This window comes from Fukomys damarensis, unplaced genomic scaffold, assembly GCF_012274545.1.
Source record: "Fukomys damarensis isolate Sample0158 unplaced genomic scaffold, DMR_v1.0_HiC HiC_scaffold_17, whole genome shotgun sequence".
Lineage (NCBI taxonomy): Eukaryota > Metazoa > Chordata > Mammalia > Rodentia > Bathyergidae > Fukomys > Fukomys damarensis.
The window spans coordinates 8,609,874-8,627,747 of record NW_022900929.1 but is presented as its reverse complement, the minus strand read 5'-3'; the positions used below and the strand labels follow the sequence as shown (position 1 = coordinate 8,627,747).

At 41.4% G+C, this 17,874-nt stretch overlaps 1 protein-coding gene across 1 annotated transcript in view; it reads left to right on the top strand.

Annotated features, from left to right (window-relative positions):
- The window catches only part of Aoah (acyloxyacyl hydrolase), a 201,426-nt gene that overhangs the window by 145,600 nt on the left and 37,952 nt on the right, over positions 1 to 17,874 (top strand). Inside the window, exon 14 of the mRNA XM_033764834.1 lies at positions 4,442 to 4,524. Coding sequence (XP_033620725.1) covers positions 4,442 to 4,524 — 83 coding nt within the window. The remainder of the gene's footprint in view (positions 1 to 4,441; positions 4,525 to 17,874) is intronic.

Below are 17,874 nucleotides of genomic sequence, written 5' to 3'. Positions count from 1 at the left end.
TTAACACTGAGGACTGGAAGTTAGTGGGTTTATTTCTTCAAACTTCTGAGGAAAATCATCTTAACCTAGAATTTTAAAGCAAACCGTTTGTTTATCTAGTGTGTAACAAAGTACTCTGAACTTTAGTGGCTTAAAACAATAATCATTTTTATTTTATCTCACAATTTTGAAGTCAAGAGACTCAGGCAGATCTTGGATAGTCAATTCCTTCTCTCCATGTGACACTGACCACTGATCTTGATCACTCAGTGGTAGTCACATAATGGCCAGGCTGGGCTGGGGGACCCAAGATGGCTCCAGTCCAATGATGGGGCCTGGAAAGGGTGACTAGAAGGTGAAGTTCAGTGACTTCTCCTTCCTTTCCGTGCAGGGTCTTTTTTCTTCTTTCATTAGACTTTGTTTTCTAAACAGTTTTAGGGTTATTAGATGTCTGGGTGGAGGAAGGTGAGTCGGAGTAGATTTTAAAGCAGTGATGATATAGCCTGTATGATACTATAATGGTGGATATATGCTTTTGTTAAAACTCAGGCTGTGCAACAGAAACAGTGAACCATGATGTAAACCATGGACTTTAATAAGGCATAAATATGAGCTTTACATTGTAACAAGTATGCAGCACACTTAATACAAGATGTTGGTAATAGAATTTGAGAAGAGATATTTCATATTTTCCATTTCCTGCCCAGTTTTTCTGTACATCTAACTGGGTTTATTGGGCTGGCTCCCCTCTGTAAGTAAAGGAGGGTCTCTAGTTGGAATTGTATACCATGCAGTCTTCGGGTTGGCATCTTCCACTTAATATGCACTTCATGTATATTTATGTCTTTTGTGGCTTGTAGCTTATTTCTTTTTATCAATAAATATCCCATTATATAGACACAGCAGTTTGTTCATTTAGCTAATGAAGGATATCTTAGTTGTTTCCAAAGTTGCTTCCTGTAATGTCTATAGCAGCATAGTTATACTGCTTTATATGATGGTGCAGGACTCCACAAGCCAAAAATTTCCAGGACTTTTGAAAACAGAATTGACATAGTGTCATTTTTGTCATACCCTATTAGTCCAAAAAAAAAGTCATGTACCAGCCCAGATTCAAGAGTAGAGGTGTCAAGGATAGTGAGGGTGTCTTCAGTCTGCCACAGCAGTCAAAGAAGAAAATGCTAATGGTACTGAAAACAATTTTATTTACTCTTTAGGAAGCTTAGTAGGAAGCTGATCCATCATGTTTTGGGCACCTCCTTTTAACAAAGCAATTGCCCTTGCCTTTAATCCTAGCACTTTGGGAGACTGAGGCGAGAGGAACAAGTTCGAGCCCAGCCTGGACAATTTAACAGAACCTTATCTCAAAATACAAAAATGAAAAAGGGCTGGGGATGTAGCTCAGTATGAAGACCCTGGGTCCAATCCCCAGTACCAAAAAAAAAAGTCTATTATTATTATTATTATTATTATTATTATTATTATTATTATTCAGACTTCAACCTCTTTTTTTCAATAATATGTACTGTCAATGAGCATAGTTCCTGTCCCAGAGATGTCCAACTCAGCTGGGTTCTTTCTAAGGAATTTTCAAGTAGGATAATGAGACCCCAGTGACCATGTGGACTCTACTCCCTCCCCATTTCATGTTTTTCCCAAAGAAGTCCTATGAACCCCACTGACAGTTATATTTACAGTGTGAGCTATGTTTCTGGGCTCATCTCACACCTTACTGGCAATTAAATCAAAGAATAAAAGCATTGTTGGAAAGGATAATTATATTTTCCATCCACCCCTCAAAATTACCTAAAAGCTGTCTCCGTACAATAAAGGAAAACTATAACCTTCCAGGGAGCAGGGTATCTAGCAACTCAGTGAGAAGTGAAGAGACAGCACAGGACAATAGAGACAGGAGTTCCCAGGAGATCTGGTGCACCGGAGTAAGGATAATAAATCCAAACTGAAGCAAGTTAAGAGGCTCCAGGAGATGCATTCACAAAGAAGGTAACATTAATAAGAAGCTATGTGATGAGCACTCTTTGAGAAGAGATCAAACAACAGTAGAAGATTTGAGGGTAAAGTGACAACAATTACTTGGAAAATTAGGCAAAGAAAGAAAAGGCAACTATTAATCCCAGGAAAATTTTAAAACCTTAGAGAAACAGCAATCATAGATCAGTTGTGAATAGCCAAGTCCTCCTCTTCTAAAATAGGATGTTGTCAAAGACTAAAAATCAAGAAGCAGCTGTAAAACTATGTTACTTAGGGAAAAGGAGAAAATACAGAAATTCACCCAATTAAAGTTAATATTAGTTGCCTCTGGAAATAGAGACATGAGGAAAAGAGAGAAATATGATATTGCTGTTTATACACATAAACTACTTCATTCTATAAGACTCACTGCCTGAAGTCATCATCCAAAGTTACCTCTTCATTGAGACTTTCTTGATCCATTCTAATCTTGATCTCCCTTCCCTCCTCCTAATTTCCTTTCCTTTCATAGACTTTATCATCTTCTAATATTATTTTATCTATGATATTTAGTGTTTTTAATCTGTCTTTTCCTACTGGTTGTCAGCAACACAAGTGGGGATCTTTGTTTTCTTCATTTTCCATGAAACATAAGTGCCTAAAATAGTGTGGAACATAGCAGGTGCTCAACATCTCTTCAGTAAGTTAATTTCTTTGTTCGTTCCTTTTGCAGTAGTGGGGATTAAACTTAGGGCCTTCGCACTGAGCTACATCCCACACCACTTTTCAAGTTAGGATCTCACCAAATTACCCATGCTGGGCTCAGATTTATGATCTTTCTGCCTCTGCCTCCCAAAGGGCTGGATTTACAATCTTTCATCATCGTGCCTGGCTAGTTAATTAGACTTTTAAACTATGTGCATAAAAGCTTTAATATAAGATATAAATATATATATACATATATATTTAAAATATTGCTCAGACATGTTGGGTTTCTATTAAGAAATGCTATCATTGGTTTTCTCAGACTTCAAAAAAGATACTATCAATGATTTCCAAATACCCAGATATGATATGTATTTACCTTTTTTAAGCACAGGAAACAGTTGCCAAGTACTGAAATGCAATAAGATTTACATAACAATTAAAAATTTAAAATAAAGTGTGATTGTGTGTAAGGTTGAGATATGGACTTATCAGACTGAAAAGAAGATACACTTGAAGAGTAATGGAATATATATGAGCTTATTATTAATTAGCTTACATCTGGTCTTGTTTCAAAAAGAATTTTAAGAAGTCTATAACACATTAAGTTACATTTAAATTAAATTAAAAGCTTGGCAAAAGAAAATAGAAAATCAAATATGGGACCATGAGAAGCCAAAAACTGCTTAAAATATGAATAATTATATCACGATACTCACATCAAACTTGTCTCTAAGCTCTGTGCCTATTAATAATAGTAACAGTAATTAGTTCATTATCTAGAAGTAAGAGAGACTCAACATATGGATGGTTTAAATAAGAAAATACATGAGCTTATGTCTCTTACACACACACAAAATCTTCATAAATATGCAGCCTGGAGCTGCTGCAAGAGCTTGACTCCATCCAGTGCCCAAGGGTCTAGGCTCCTGCAGCTCACCCCTCTGCATTCTCAACATGGGCTTTTTTCTCCACAGTCCAGGATGGCAGAATTACTCTTACGGGTGGTGGAATGGAACAAAAAAGGAGAAAAATGAGCAGGAGTCAGTACCTAACTGTCTCCTAAGAAACATTACAGAAATCACCACTGGGTGTTTCTAATCTCTGTCTCTTAGTGACAAGGTTGCTCCTAGCTGCAAGGGAAGCAGGAGACCTAGTCATCATTCTGAACAGATAGGGGTCCTGCTCACAACTCTACAAAAATACAGGAGGACAAGAGTGTGTGCCATGGCTTCAGAGCAGCCAAAAGAAGGAAAACAACAGTTAGATTCTAAACAGCAGCATTAATAAAGATAAATGAGTACTCAAGAAATTTACAGTGTTCCTTGGCTAAAAGATTAGAAAGTAAGGCCAGGTGTGGTGGTGCACGCCTGTAATCCCAGCACTTGGGAGGCTGAGGCACGAGGATCGCTGTGAGATCGAGACCAGCCTGAGCTACTTAGTGAGTTCCAGGTCAGTCTCAACTACATAGTGAGACCCTGTCTCAAAAGCAAAACAAAACAAAAAAAAAAAGATTAGAAAGTAACAACCACAGGGGCCTTCCTACAAAAGAAAAAGGTTGATCACTTGAACGATATCTAACCATATCAATGTAATCCATTTCATAGGTTTGCTTCTCAGAACCCCCAATAATTCACTCACAGTTTAAAAAAAAAAAACACTTCAGTGAAGTTATTTTCTGAATTCATTTTCATTATAACTCTCAAAATCATTCCAAAAAAATGTTTCTTTGAGCTTCATCACTAGATATCTTGACATTAAGTAGATACAAATGTATTTGTTTCAGGTTTGAAGAAAAATCTATTTACCTTCATTTACGGAAAAGAAACCGCTGTAACCACAGAGATTACCAGAACATTTCAAGAAATGGTAGGTAGCTTTCCACATAAGCTTTCATCAAAGTGCCTGTGATGGTTGGTTCTGATTGGTAAGTACTAACTTTAAAAGAAAAAAGTGAGATAACAAAGACCAGAGTAAAATGAACAGTCTCCCTTCCAACACCATTTGGGGTACAAGTGCTCTGAGCTTAGGCTGTGTACCCATAGCCCCAGACACAGAAAAGGGGATGATCCAGACTGCGGCTCAGTCACCAAACAGCAGCCATCGTACACATGTTCAGAGCTCAGGAGTACAGACCTCAGTAAGCATTAGCTAAACAAGGGCTGAGCCAAAAGCAAGGTCATTGCAGAAACAATGGTACTAAGTCCCTGCTGAGGCTGGAGTCTTAAATTTTATCTGTGTGGGTTTCAGCCTCCCACCTTGGACCTGCAGCTGGTTTATTGGCCCAGGATTTTGATGAAGCTCCTATTTGATAAACTACAGCCTGGCTGATGCCTAATGAATTCCCAAGTAATGTTTTGCGACACCATCACACAGAGATGGCCAACACAGTGTGTGTTGCCACTCCATCTTCCCAAGCCTGGGGAACGTATTACTAATCAGCCTGGGCAGCTCTGCCTGCTACACCCAGGCTGCCTCAGCACTTCCCACACTGCAGCATGTCTGAGAATAATCAGAGGCCAATTAGCCTTGGCACGTGACATTAAAACTATTTGCCACCCTTGTGCCCTCTCTAATTAACTAAAGATGTGAAGGAATTTTCCAAGCAGCATGAGTTTTAACTGAATATGTTACCTACAAATAATGCCTTTCTGAAAATAAATATTCTACCCAGAGTTAATATTCTAGTATTCTAAGAATAACATAGATTTTTAACTAATAAATAGTAGCTGCCATTTATTGAGCTTCTACCAAGCACTAAGAACACTTCATGTACATTCCTGCAACAAACACTGTCAGGCAAATGTTATTATATTTCTTCAATAGTAAGATTCTGCTGATTGTAATAGCTCTGGGAAGTGTGGAGGGAGGAGAAAGGAAGGAAAATCATAAGGTACTCATTGATGGCAGCACCCAACCCAATTATCAAATGTGTTAAAATATACTTCTCAGAAAGGAAAAATTATCCACACTGTTAAACCTGAGGAAATAGAAATGTAGAAAGTCCAAGAACCTGGTCCCAGGTTTCAGTTACAGAGCTGGACCACCTACCCTGATTTCTAACTCTACTCAGACACCAGCAAAGATAATATGTTTATGGTCCGAGTGTCAAGATGAGCTGTAAAAAATGGTCACGCTTACCTGTGTACACATAGACACAGCTGATAGTTATGATCCAACTAACAGCAATGATCATAACAGATCAAGATCCTTGCTGAATGTTTTCCTTCAGTAAGATACATAAATAACCCTCAGCACTATCAATTGCTCTTTTCCAATGCAAAACACAAAAATGAACAGGATCCCATTTGTGTGGAATATCATGCAGCTCTAGAAAATGATGGCTAATACTCTTCCTATTTTCAATTGAGAAAGATAAAACATTTCCAAAATAAAAAATCAGGACACAAAATTGAAAGCTATGGTTCAATTTCAACCATAGTGAAAAAGAAAAAAAAATTCAGCTATTCTTAAGTAAAATGATTGCTAGAAAATACACCAAATTTTTTATGTTTGCTGGGTTACGGGTGATTTTTTCCCTGCTTTTCAAGTTCCAAAAGGTTTCATTTTTGTATATAAATAGCCTTTTATAAACCTCAGAAAGTAATTGAGTCCAGAATTAGTACAGCCTGCATAGCTAAAGGTAGCCTAGGGTGAAGGCAGGATAATGAGCAACAAGATTCTTGCAGAAATCTAATGTGTAAGTTGTTCTCACCCCATGTGACTTCAATGCCAGCATCTCCCTCTTTCCCAGGACACAGACTCATGGATGTCACTGTCCTACTCATAATGAATGCAGCGATAACTTGTAAAATACAAAGCCAGAGGAAAGGGTACCCCAGACAATTGAGAGTAGCCAGCTCTCCTTGTGTGATCTGCTGCCTTGACAGCATTGCTTTAAAACTTGGGTTGTGAAGATGAAAAGAGAAGAGGGAGAGGGGAGGAGGGCCCCTGACGAAAGGACACGCGTGTCAAGATTTGATGGGTGCCCGTGGCTTCCGTCAGACTTTGTCTAAAGAAAAAATGCAAGAAGGAGAGCATTTCCCTCCTTTGAATTTTCAATCTGCAGACATGCATAAAATGTACACCTTGTCTCGTGTTGCTTCTTTGAAGATGCCTCTTGACTACTTTTCTAAGAATGTAATTCTAAAAGGACTTTTTTTTTTTTTAGATTCTCATAGCTGCTCATTATTTAATGTCCTGGTTTTACTCGTCAGCCTCTCTCCCTCTTCTCCGTTGCTTCTCCTTGCTATGGATTTTCTTTTGATATTATGCGGCACAGAACCTGACTACTCACGCCAAGTTATTTCAATTACTCCCCGAGGTTTTTATTAGATATAGGAAAAGTCAGCTTTCCACATTTTGCATATTTATGGCTGCACTTATTTTTCAGAACCGGCGAGAGAGAAAGAGGAAATAAGGGATGAAAGAATTGAATGGAATATTAAAACATTTCTTTAAAATTGTATAGGAAGAATTAAAGAAACAGCTCCTATTTTCATCTTGGCTATTTTTGTGAGATCTCAAAAATTTCTATAGACACCTCTATGTGCATACCATTGCTGGGAACTATAGAGCATTTTAAAATAGAAAATGTAGACGTCATCTTTAAGTCAGGGAGTGATTCTCAGGCAGGAGAAGGTTAGGGACAGACACGCGCTTGCCAAGTCTGCTTTACAGGCAGCAAATGAAATGGCTTGTAGGGCACTCACAGCTTTTAGTAGGTTCAAAAGGGCTGCAGTGGGAGGCAGCCACAGCCAGGGTGGAAGGGGGAGCTCTGTGGACCTGGCTAGCGCCCACCTTCCCTCTCAGAGGTGGAATGACAGATCAGAATGACAGATCTCCTATTGTCTCGTGTTGTTCCTCGAATACAAAACAGAACTGGTTTTAAATTTCAAACCTGGAATGGCTGTGTGTCTTAACCAACTGCTTACTCTCTAGCCTCCTTCTGCATCTGTAAGAGGAGGATCCTCAGGAAGCACCATTGCTGAAGGCACCTGGATCTCACCCTGGGCTACTGGATGAGTCGCTCACTTGAGTGGGGCATCTCCACCCCTTCCCCCTGGGGGAGAGGCTGCACCCAGACTCACTAGGACAAGGGGAGTGGGGAACTACCTCCTTTTCATCTTTGCAAACCCGGCCTTTCTCTGTTAACCTAATTCCCTTAATGAAGCAACATCCCATTGTAAAAGCATCACCACTCTGGCCTATGATTGGTCCATGCAGATGGCCCCACAAACAACAGGAACAGTAACAGGATGTCCCTGAACCCCACAGTGCTGCAGGAAGGAGACTCGCTCACTTTTCCAAAAATAGAGAGAAATTTAAAGGACACGAATGGCTTGCAGAGCCCAAGGACAGCAGAAAGAGCTGGACATTCAAGCCTCTGGGGATAGTGGCAGGCAGGATAGTGACAGGGATGAGTTGGGGCAGCTGGAGGCACCAGGGTGTCTTACAAAGACAAGGGGCTCCCTCTGGAGGAAAAGGCTGGGCTGAGGGCTGGGGCAGGCCAGGAGGATGGAAGGTGGAGGTGGCAGGTATGCAGTTCACAGGGTGACAGGGCCGAGGGATGGAGCAGATGTAACCAGGTTAGCAGAAGGGGACAGGGCCACGGCTGCAAGGTCTTTCAGGACCCCCTAGGAGCTGGAGGAGTAGAGAGCAAGGGCAGCAACTTAGGAGGGGAGAAGAAGTGGGGCTCAGCCTGGGGATCCTGGGCAGAGGCCCAGAGCAGCCTTAGCTGGTGGAGCTGGGAGCTCTAGGACCATGCTGGGGCTGAGAATTAGGGTGCAGGAGGACCACGTATGGGGCTTCACCGTGTTCCTAGCTGCATGCTCACCCCAGGGAGACATGACTACAAGAACCAGCACCAGAAAGGGCCTAACCAGGGAGGCTGGTGAGGCACATGTGTATCCTCATCTTTCATTCCTCCCACACCACACAGGCCATGCTATGGACCTGGGCCTCAGTCTAGGCTGGGGGTTTTCTCCTGCCATCCCTGTTCTTGCCTTATATCATTCCCTTGTTCTCTGTGCCCCGCAAGCCAGCCACTCCAGCACGCGGGCCCTGTGCTCACCCCTCTGCTCCTCACCCTCCTGAGCTGTGGCTGCATTCTTTGCTTCACGCCTGGCCTCCCAGAGGCTCAGATGGAGGAGCCATGGGGGCTGGGCTGGTATTTCTAGCTTTGCCCCTGCTGCGCACAGTAGGACTTATCCATCCAACACACTGTTGGGAGTTTCCATTTTGCCTTTGAAGAAACTAAAGCACAAACTGTCATCTTTTGCCAATCTGAATATCTCATTGGTGGGGAAAAAGCAATTGAATGACAAGATTATGCTACATTTAAAACAAAGATAAGAATCATTAGAGGATATGGCCTCAGACCTGTAGAGTGACCATTATCAAAAAGAAAAAGAACAAGCACTGGGGAGGATGTGGAGAAGTTGGAGCTTTTGTGCATGCTGGTGGGAAGGTAAAGTGTTCTATCCACTATAGGAATAAACTTTCATGTGGTGCAGGAATACTACTTCTGAGCGTTTACCCAGAACTGAGAAAGGATCTTGCAGGCATAGCTGAACTCCTGTGTTCCTTGAAGTATTATTCACAATAGCCAAGAGGTGCCAGCAGCCTGTCCATTAACAGGTGAAAGGATAATGAAAATATGGCAAACACATGCAATGAAATACTACTCAGCCTTTAAAAGGAAGGACCGCCTGCCATATGTAGCAATCTACACGATCCGTAAGGGCTTTATGCTAAGTGGAATAAGCCAGTCCCAGAAGGATAAATACCACGTGATTCCATATCTAGAAGACTTGTAAAGGATGTCAGACTCAAAGTAGATGCAAAGAGTAGAATGATGGCCGCGGGGACTAGGAGACAAATGAGGAGTGGCTCTTCAAGTGTACAAAATTTCAGTTCTACAAGATGAGTAAGGTTTAGAAACCTGCTGTATCAGTGTGCCTGTGGGTAACAGTACTGTAGTGTGCACTTAAAACATGTTAAGACAGTAATTCTCATGCTAAGTGTTCTTATGCAATAAAATTTTTAAATAATTAAATAAATAAAAGAAGCAAGATAAAGCAAAAGGCAGAAGAAAAACGAATGTAAGATAGTATAAATATATATATATATATTAAGTAAATAAAAATTCATAAGGCATCTACTTTGAAAATCAACAAGACTCATTGGCTTTTAAGATAAAACAAACATGTCCCAGTCCTCAACCTCTGTTGCTACAGGGTTTGTGGGGGATACACAGGCCCTCTGCAGTTTGCAAATGATACTTTACTAGCTTGGAATATAATGTCTCCTTCACTGGAAGCCTTCCCCTGTTGGTTTTTGCAAGTCTAGCAAAACCTGTGTGCAAACACCGGTTTGAGGAAGTTTTATTTTTAGAAATTCAAAAGAGCTTAAATGTGTGTGCCCCCCGCCCCAGAACCAATCCCTTCATTGCATAACTGAAATTTTGTACCCACTGAACAGGGATCAGAGGCTCATCCCCTAACTGTGCACCTGCGTGCAGGAAGGGTGGGGAGCAAGAACCACCTTAGCTCTGGATAGATAGAAGGCAGGGTTGTAAGCCTGCGCCAACACACATGTGTCTGCAGCCTCTCCTCTACCACACCCACCCCTCAGCCCTAGCTTCAAAACAAACTTGGTCTTGAACCTCTTAGGTTCTCCACTTCCTGCCCCGCCCCGCACACTCGAACATTCTGGCTGTTTCCTTGCTCTAGACTTGGGTTAAACTAACTAGGTGAGGCTTCCAGCCAGCCCGTGATAGTCCTGATAACTGAGTCATCAAAGCTGAGTAGAGAGGAGGAGAGAGACTGGAGGCGGGAGGAAGGGTTAGGGAGTGAGGAGGGGGGCCCTGGAGAGAATCAAAGTGAGAAGAGGAGACACAGGAAGAGAGGGAGCTCCTATGTGAGGAAGGAACTGGTGACCATGACAACTGTGGTATTGAAATATGTCTTAGTTACTTTCCTCGTTGTTGAGACAAAATACCCAACATTCAAAGTTAAAGGAGGAAAGGCTTATTTGGCTCACAGTTTACAGAGGTTTCAATCCATAGTTGGCTGTCTCCGAGGCAGGGTGGCATGGCAGAGGGGCATCACAGAGGAGAAACAGTTCATGGCAGGCAGAAGGCAGCAAAGCAGTGAAGTAGCAAGCAGCAAGTAGCGACCCTCTTTCTGTCCCTTATATCCTATCCAGGTTACCTACCTTTAGGGCAAGTAGCACGCACATCCAGGGCAGAACAGCCTTAATCTTAGCATCACACCAAGAATCCATCCTAGCATCACATCCTTGATCCCATCATCACATGCCCTAGGTCCAGCCACCTCTGAAAAACCCCACCTATGACTGCATGTGGTTTTGGGGGAGCATCTAGATATAAGTCGTAACAAAATAGGATAAAAAAAGTAAAGATAAATAAAGACAGACAAATGTCATAATTTGTGGATTGTGGTTTTAAAGAAACTGCAGGTTCAGAACCCAAAACCAATCAAAAATTCCTAGGGTCTTTAAAGTACAATAAGCCATTCTCCATTACCTGTAAATAGACCTTGGCCATTCTCTGCTACCCTTTACCTAAATGGGCTTTTCTGTCTGTGTACATACTATCGCTTTTCATCAAGGAAAATGGCCTCTCCCTCTGGGTGGGCTACAGCTCCAGAGAGTTGAGCAGGCCTTAGCACAGAGAGGCACCAGGTCACATCACTCCCAACTGTGTCTTTTTGGCATGTGGATTATTTTGAGCTAACGGCCATTGAAAATCAGCAGCTACAGGAAAAAGTCTAAACCCAATGTTCAAGTTTTCCTTTTGAAAAGGAAATTCACATTTGCTAAGGGATCTTTCACTTGTAAAAAGTGTTCCACCTCTGTACCAGGCAGAGGAACTTTTAGTAAGCTTTATCAGAGGAGAAGGCACCCACTGAAATCTTCAAACCTTACTACACAGCACCTGTTTGCTCTGCTTGGCTCCCCTACCTTAAAACTCCATTCCCTTCTCCTTCAGCCTAAGATTATCTAAAAGCCCCATGTACATATCTGCAAAGTACTATAATGAACATCTGTCTGTTTTCTCTCCTAAATCTCTTTGGCCAGTGTATGGGCCACAGCTGGAAAACCCAAGCTGAGCACAGGAGATTTATTCTTCCTTCCCCAGTGGAAGGAAGAAACTACTTTGGGAGATGTCCTAACAAGAATAGATGTGCAGGAGTGGTCCACATGTTTTAAGCCTTAAACAAACCTGACAGAAAGACTGTGCGCCCCCATGAACAAGAGAGTTGGGCACAGAAACCCCACTGCTCAGGCCTCACTTCCGGCTAGAACCATCAGGCCCAAGTCCTTTCCCCAGGCAGAAATCATTTATCTCACCCAGGAAATTGCCAGTGACTCTGGTTAGGCTCCAATTACCCTGCTCCGCTGTCTGTAGGATGTGTGAATATAGCTAGAGAGATTGTTTTATTTTGCTATTGGCATTATCACAGTTTAATACTAAGTTCTTCCTCTAAGTCAGACACTATGATAAGTCCTTCATGTATTCTGTCCCCATTGCAACTTTATTTTCCAGGTGAGGAAACTGAGGACCAGAAAGGTGAAGTGACTTACCCACAGTCCATTAGCTTGTCAATGTAGACCCCTACCTGTGTCTGCTTCGCACTGAAGGACACTCTCTTGTCCATGCCACCTGAAACCCTTTCACACTGGGCCTCAAGAGTCACCACCTCCTTCCTTCAGTAATCAATATCTGTCTCAGAGCCAGCCAAAGTCAGAACCCCATACTTAGCCCAGCACTCTGGGTCTGTTCTCCTTGACATAGTGGCCTTGGAGAGAGGCAAAGAAAAAAAGAAAAAGAAAGCTGAAGAGGAGAAACATAAGTGAACTATTAAAAAGGATGTCAATCCAGGCTCAGCCAAACTCAGTCACACGTAGAGAGGAACTCCTTATTTTTAGCCCTCCCCATGGTCTCTATTCTGGAACAAAATAAGTTTTATACTTTAAGCAGCTTACTGAACTTCTGCTATTGTATTCTCGCCAAAAGTTGCATAACCTGAATTTAACCACGGGAACATATAAAACAAACTCAAATCAAGAAACATTTTACCCCCCAAAAAAATTGGCCAGTACGGCTCAGAAGTATCGAGGTCATGAAAGATCAAGATAAAGCCACTGACCCAGATTAAAGGAGACAAGAGAGACTCGACAGCTAAATATAGGATGTGATGTGGGGTGAGATCCTGGATCAGAAAGCGGCCATGAGGGGACCAATTAGTGATATTTAAATAAGCTTTATAGACAGTAGCATTATTCCAATGTCAATTTCTTGATTTGGATCATTGTATTAAAATTATCAGAGATGTTCCCATTTAGGATATCTGAGTGAAGGGCATGAGCAAATCCTGTATTCCACTTTTGTGAATTTTGAGCAGTTATTCCAAAGGTGAGAATTTTAAAACAATTTTTAAAGCCCCAAAGACAGCACTGGAGAGAAGCCCAGTTGTCAACTCTGTGGGGCTGTGTGATTAGCCCAAAGACAGGGCTGATAACTTGGTCTCACCCAGAGCCTGCAGAGATGACAGCAGTTATTTATCACACAGCAACTAGGACAATTGCTGGGAAAGCCTTGGCACAGTGTGGTCACAGCCACAGGGGCGGGTTTGGTAGCAATTTTTGAAATGCTTGATCTAAAAATTAAAAAAAAACTTCTGATAGACATATTCAATGCCTACAGGTACAAAACACTGCTATTTCTCCTAACTATTAAATAGCCCTCCATGATATGGTGTTTAATGGTAACAGGAACTTTGAGAAAGAGAAATATTTCCATATGACATATTCATAGAAAGGGACACAAATCACCCTTTTGCTATTTATTATCTATTTATTACCCTCATCATTAATCCTTGCCTGCAAGATTTTTGAAATTCAAAAGATCACTAAAAGAGGGAGACATTGTCATCCATGTGGGACTGTTTCTTAGGACTGATCCACACAAACTGCCCAGGTAGGAGCAGGGTATGAGATAGTGGTTGTAATACAAAAGTTGTAGGCTTCTGATCTGTCTGTTTTGCCAAGATTTTCATCTTGTGCTGCTCCAATTGGCACAGCTGCACAGGGAAAATTCAGCAGTAAATATCTTCCATGTTTTATATGTAATTGTCAATGGACAGGGCTCCTGAAGGCCTAGGGGATATCTCCTTTTAATAATTTCTTTGGCTGAGAGGCTCAGGTCAAGATTGTATTAGAAAAAGATACCTGACACTTGTGTTGAAGACTCAAATAAACTTGGCATTTCTACAAGCTCCAAAGCACCCTGGAATGTGCCTTGTACCTCTGCTCTTACATATTTTTTCCTCTCCAATGTTGCAATAGGTGCTAGAAATAGAAAGGCGAGCAAGACAATGCGTCCACCTTCATAGTCAAAAAAAGAAAGAAAGGTCATAGCCAAATAAGAAAGAGAGACAAATAAGGAAGCAATTAGAGTTAAAATGGCACTCAAATAAAGATGAGTTGAGGCCTCTGCAGGGGAGAGGATACATATTTCCCTGGAAAAGTAGAAGATTTCACAGAGAAGTTAAGAGTTCGAGCAGAAAGCTCTGGACAAATGCATAGGAATCTAGCCAGGCATGACAGCACACACCTGTAATCCCAGCACTCTGGGATGCTGAGCCCAGCCTGACTGGGAAAGTCAGCAACTTGACCCTGTCTCAGAAAAAAAAAAAAAAAAATGATAAAAGGCTGGCGATGTAGCTAGGTGGAAAGGCCCTGGGTTCAAAAATCCCGAGAAAGAGAGAGACAGAGACTGAGAGATGGAGAGCAACAGAAACAGACACAGAGAGAGACAGAGACAGAGAGGAAGAAGGAGGAGGACGAGGAGAAGGAGAAGGCGGTGGGGGAGAGGAAAAGAAAGGAAAGAGATCAAAACTTTCAGGAAGACAGTAACTCAGGTCAGGATGACTGGGGTCTGAGGACAAACCACCTTTGGGAATGAGGGAGAAAGAAGTTCCACACAGCAGGAGACACAGAGTTGTGTCCAGTTTTGAGACTGGGGGATAGATTAATGCTGCAAAGGGAAGACCATTACATTCTTCTAAAAATATGTCTTAGCGAATCCTTTATCAGTTTGCCACTAAAATTCAGAATCACATTTGTAAATTTTGAAAGTATTTTCAGTAGCAGAAACACCATCCAAGACTGTCATAATAAGCAATTCTAATTAAGCTCAAGGTCAGTATATTAGTCTGAATATTTCTGTTTATTGAAAGCAATAATTTTTAGGAAAAAAAACCCAGAATTTAAATTCCTCATGATAGATTTTTCAGCTGGATTGTACAAATCATCCTCCAGAAAATGCCTTCTAAATTATAAAAATGCAAGAAAAATATACACAATTTAATTTTTAACTCACGTTAAATAATAGCATTGTTCAACTTATTGGAGGGCACTTCATGACCCTATATTTTCCATAAACTTTTCATGCTCTTTACAAGATACGTTTTTCTAATTTGAGGTACAATGGAGTAACACACCCTACCACGTCTCCCACTCACCTCAACTGCAAAACCTGCAGAGAGTATGGGAGCCGGTGGAGGACTCTGAAAAGAAAAATCGCGGGCTGGTTGAAAAGAGAAAATTAAGGCTGCCGCTAAGGTCGCAGTGAGGTTAGCATGCTGTGATCCTCTGAGGTCTCCAAACCCGGACTCGGGCCAAAATGAAAACCAGAAGTGGGCAGCTGCACAGGGAGAGATGGCTTCAGAAGAAGGCTCTGACTGATCCTCTAGAAGTGGGAAAGGGTCTTTTGTAGTGGCAGCCGGCCACAGCGGAGAATTGGAGGCGGCTTTAGCTCCGAAAGGGGCCCGGCTCTCCAGCTGCGGGGCCGTGGTCTGAGGAGAGCGGTGCGAACTCTCTCACAGTGCCTCCGTTCCCCCTCTGTCCTCTCATCAGTCAGTCCCAAGTAGGAGTGAATTTGTAGGAAGAGCATAATGAGCAGGGTAACTGAATCCCCAGTATTCTGACTAAAACCAAAAAGGGGAACCCAGGGAACCCAAAAATACCAGAGATGCTGTAGAGGGAAAAATCTTTGGAAAACACCTCCATAAAGTTGTTATGAATTCCTGGGCTCACCCTGATCTGCACATGCATGGATCTAATCCTAAATGTTATCCCAAAGCCTTTGGGAATTGCACTTAGACCACTGCTCTGGTCCTAGAGCCACACACACAAGACAAGCAGAAATAACACTGCCAATGCCTTGCAGAGGAAACGGATGTAAAAAATCAGAATCTTACATGGGGCTTCTTAGAACTTGCCCCTGAACCTGACAGAGTTGATTTCCTACTAATGCAGAAATATGCCCATTACCCATAGTATTTAAACAAGATTCAGTGTCTTCTATATAATACCCAAAATGACCAAGATGAAGTCCAAAATTACTCAGCATACAAAGAACCAGAAAAATCTCGACATATGAGAAATATCTCAAGGTTGAAATGGTACAGATCTTATAAAATCATTAATGCAGTAGTTATAATATGTGAATACATAATGAAAAAATACAATAGACAAAATAGAATACTAGAACTATTTTAAATAAACTAAAAAAAGGCAAAAAAAAGGAATGAGAAGAATAAAACAGAGGAAATAAATAAAAGCAACAAAATGATAGACCTAAGTTCAAACATATCAATAATTGCATTCAATGCAAATGCTCTAAATGTATCATTTAAGAGACAATCTGGGGCTGGGGATTTGGCTCAGTGGTCCTGCCACCTGCCTCGCAAGTGCAAGGTCCTGAGTTCGATCCCCGGAACAACAACAACAACAAAAAAAAATCTGAATGAACTGAAAAAATAATGATCAGGTTTGCGGTGTCACTCAGTGGTAGAATACATGCTTAGCATGCACAAGGCCTCGTGTTCAATCCCTAGAAAGAAAAAAAAGAGGGAAGGAAGGAAGGGAGGGAGAGAGGTAGCTAGGTACAGAGGGAGAAAGGGAGGAAGAGAGGGAAGGAGGGAGGGGGAGAGGGGAGAGAGAGAGAAAGGAAGGAAGAGAGCAAGAGAAAGAAAAAGAGAAGGAAAGGGAAAATTGGATGCTATCTATAGGAAACTTGCTTTAAATATATTGATGTATGTGAATTAAGTGATGAAAAACAGTATACCAAGCCAACACTAGTCAAAATAAGCTACGATAACTATATTAATATGAGACAAACTAGGCTTCAACACAAATTACCAGTACCCAAGAGTAATGTGACAGAAGAGGAAAAGGATTACTCCCCCTAGACACTGCAGTAAGTCCCCAACTCTAGACATTTCCGTGGTGAACTTTCACAAATATGAACAGACCTCACATTACGAACACTCACAGAGGTGAACAAATCGTGGAAGCAGCTCACTTGTGTGTGCCAGACGCTGTCATGGTTGTGCCGCCGCGTGCTCACTGTTCAGTCCAATGGTGCACAGTAGTACAGTACAGTTAAAGACTTCCCATATTTGTGTGGATGTGTTTGGGTTTTTTAATGCTTCACATTGTATATTTGTGTCAAAGGTATATAAGACTCACTTTGTGGGACTTAATGAAAGAATCCAACTTATGAGTGTTCTCACCCAGGAAAACTTGTTCGTAAGTCAAGGAGTACTGTATAACAAAACTAAATGTGAACACGCCTAGCAACAGAGCTTCAAAATACCGGAAGAACATCTGACAGGCCAGAAAGGAGAAAGAGACACAACTACAAATCCAGTTAGAGACCACGACATTCTTCTGTTGGCAATCTATAGAACCAAAAAACAGACCATCATTAAAACATAGAACTATCGACCATTGGGTTCTAATTTTCATTTATTGAAACAGCACTTCTCAAAACAGAATCATTCCTTTCAAACACACAGGGGATATTCCCCAGGGTAGAATGTCTTCTTGGTCATAACATAAACCTTAACAAGTTTAAAAGGGCTGAAATTATACACATTACCTTCTATCATTACAGTGGAATTAAACTAGACTTCAATTTTAAACTGTTTTAGAAGATCTTTAGTAATTTTTAATGACCATGAATCCAAGATGAAGGAATTTAGAAGTATTTTGACTGGATGAAAATGAAAATAGCAATATCAAATGTGTGGGCCAGGGATTTAGCTCAGTGGTTCTGCTGCCTGCCTCGCAAGCACAAGGACCCGAGTTTGATTTCCAGTACCAAAAAAAAAAAAAAAAAAAATC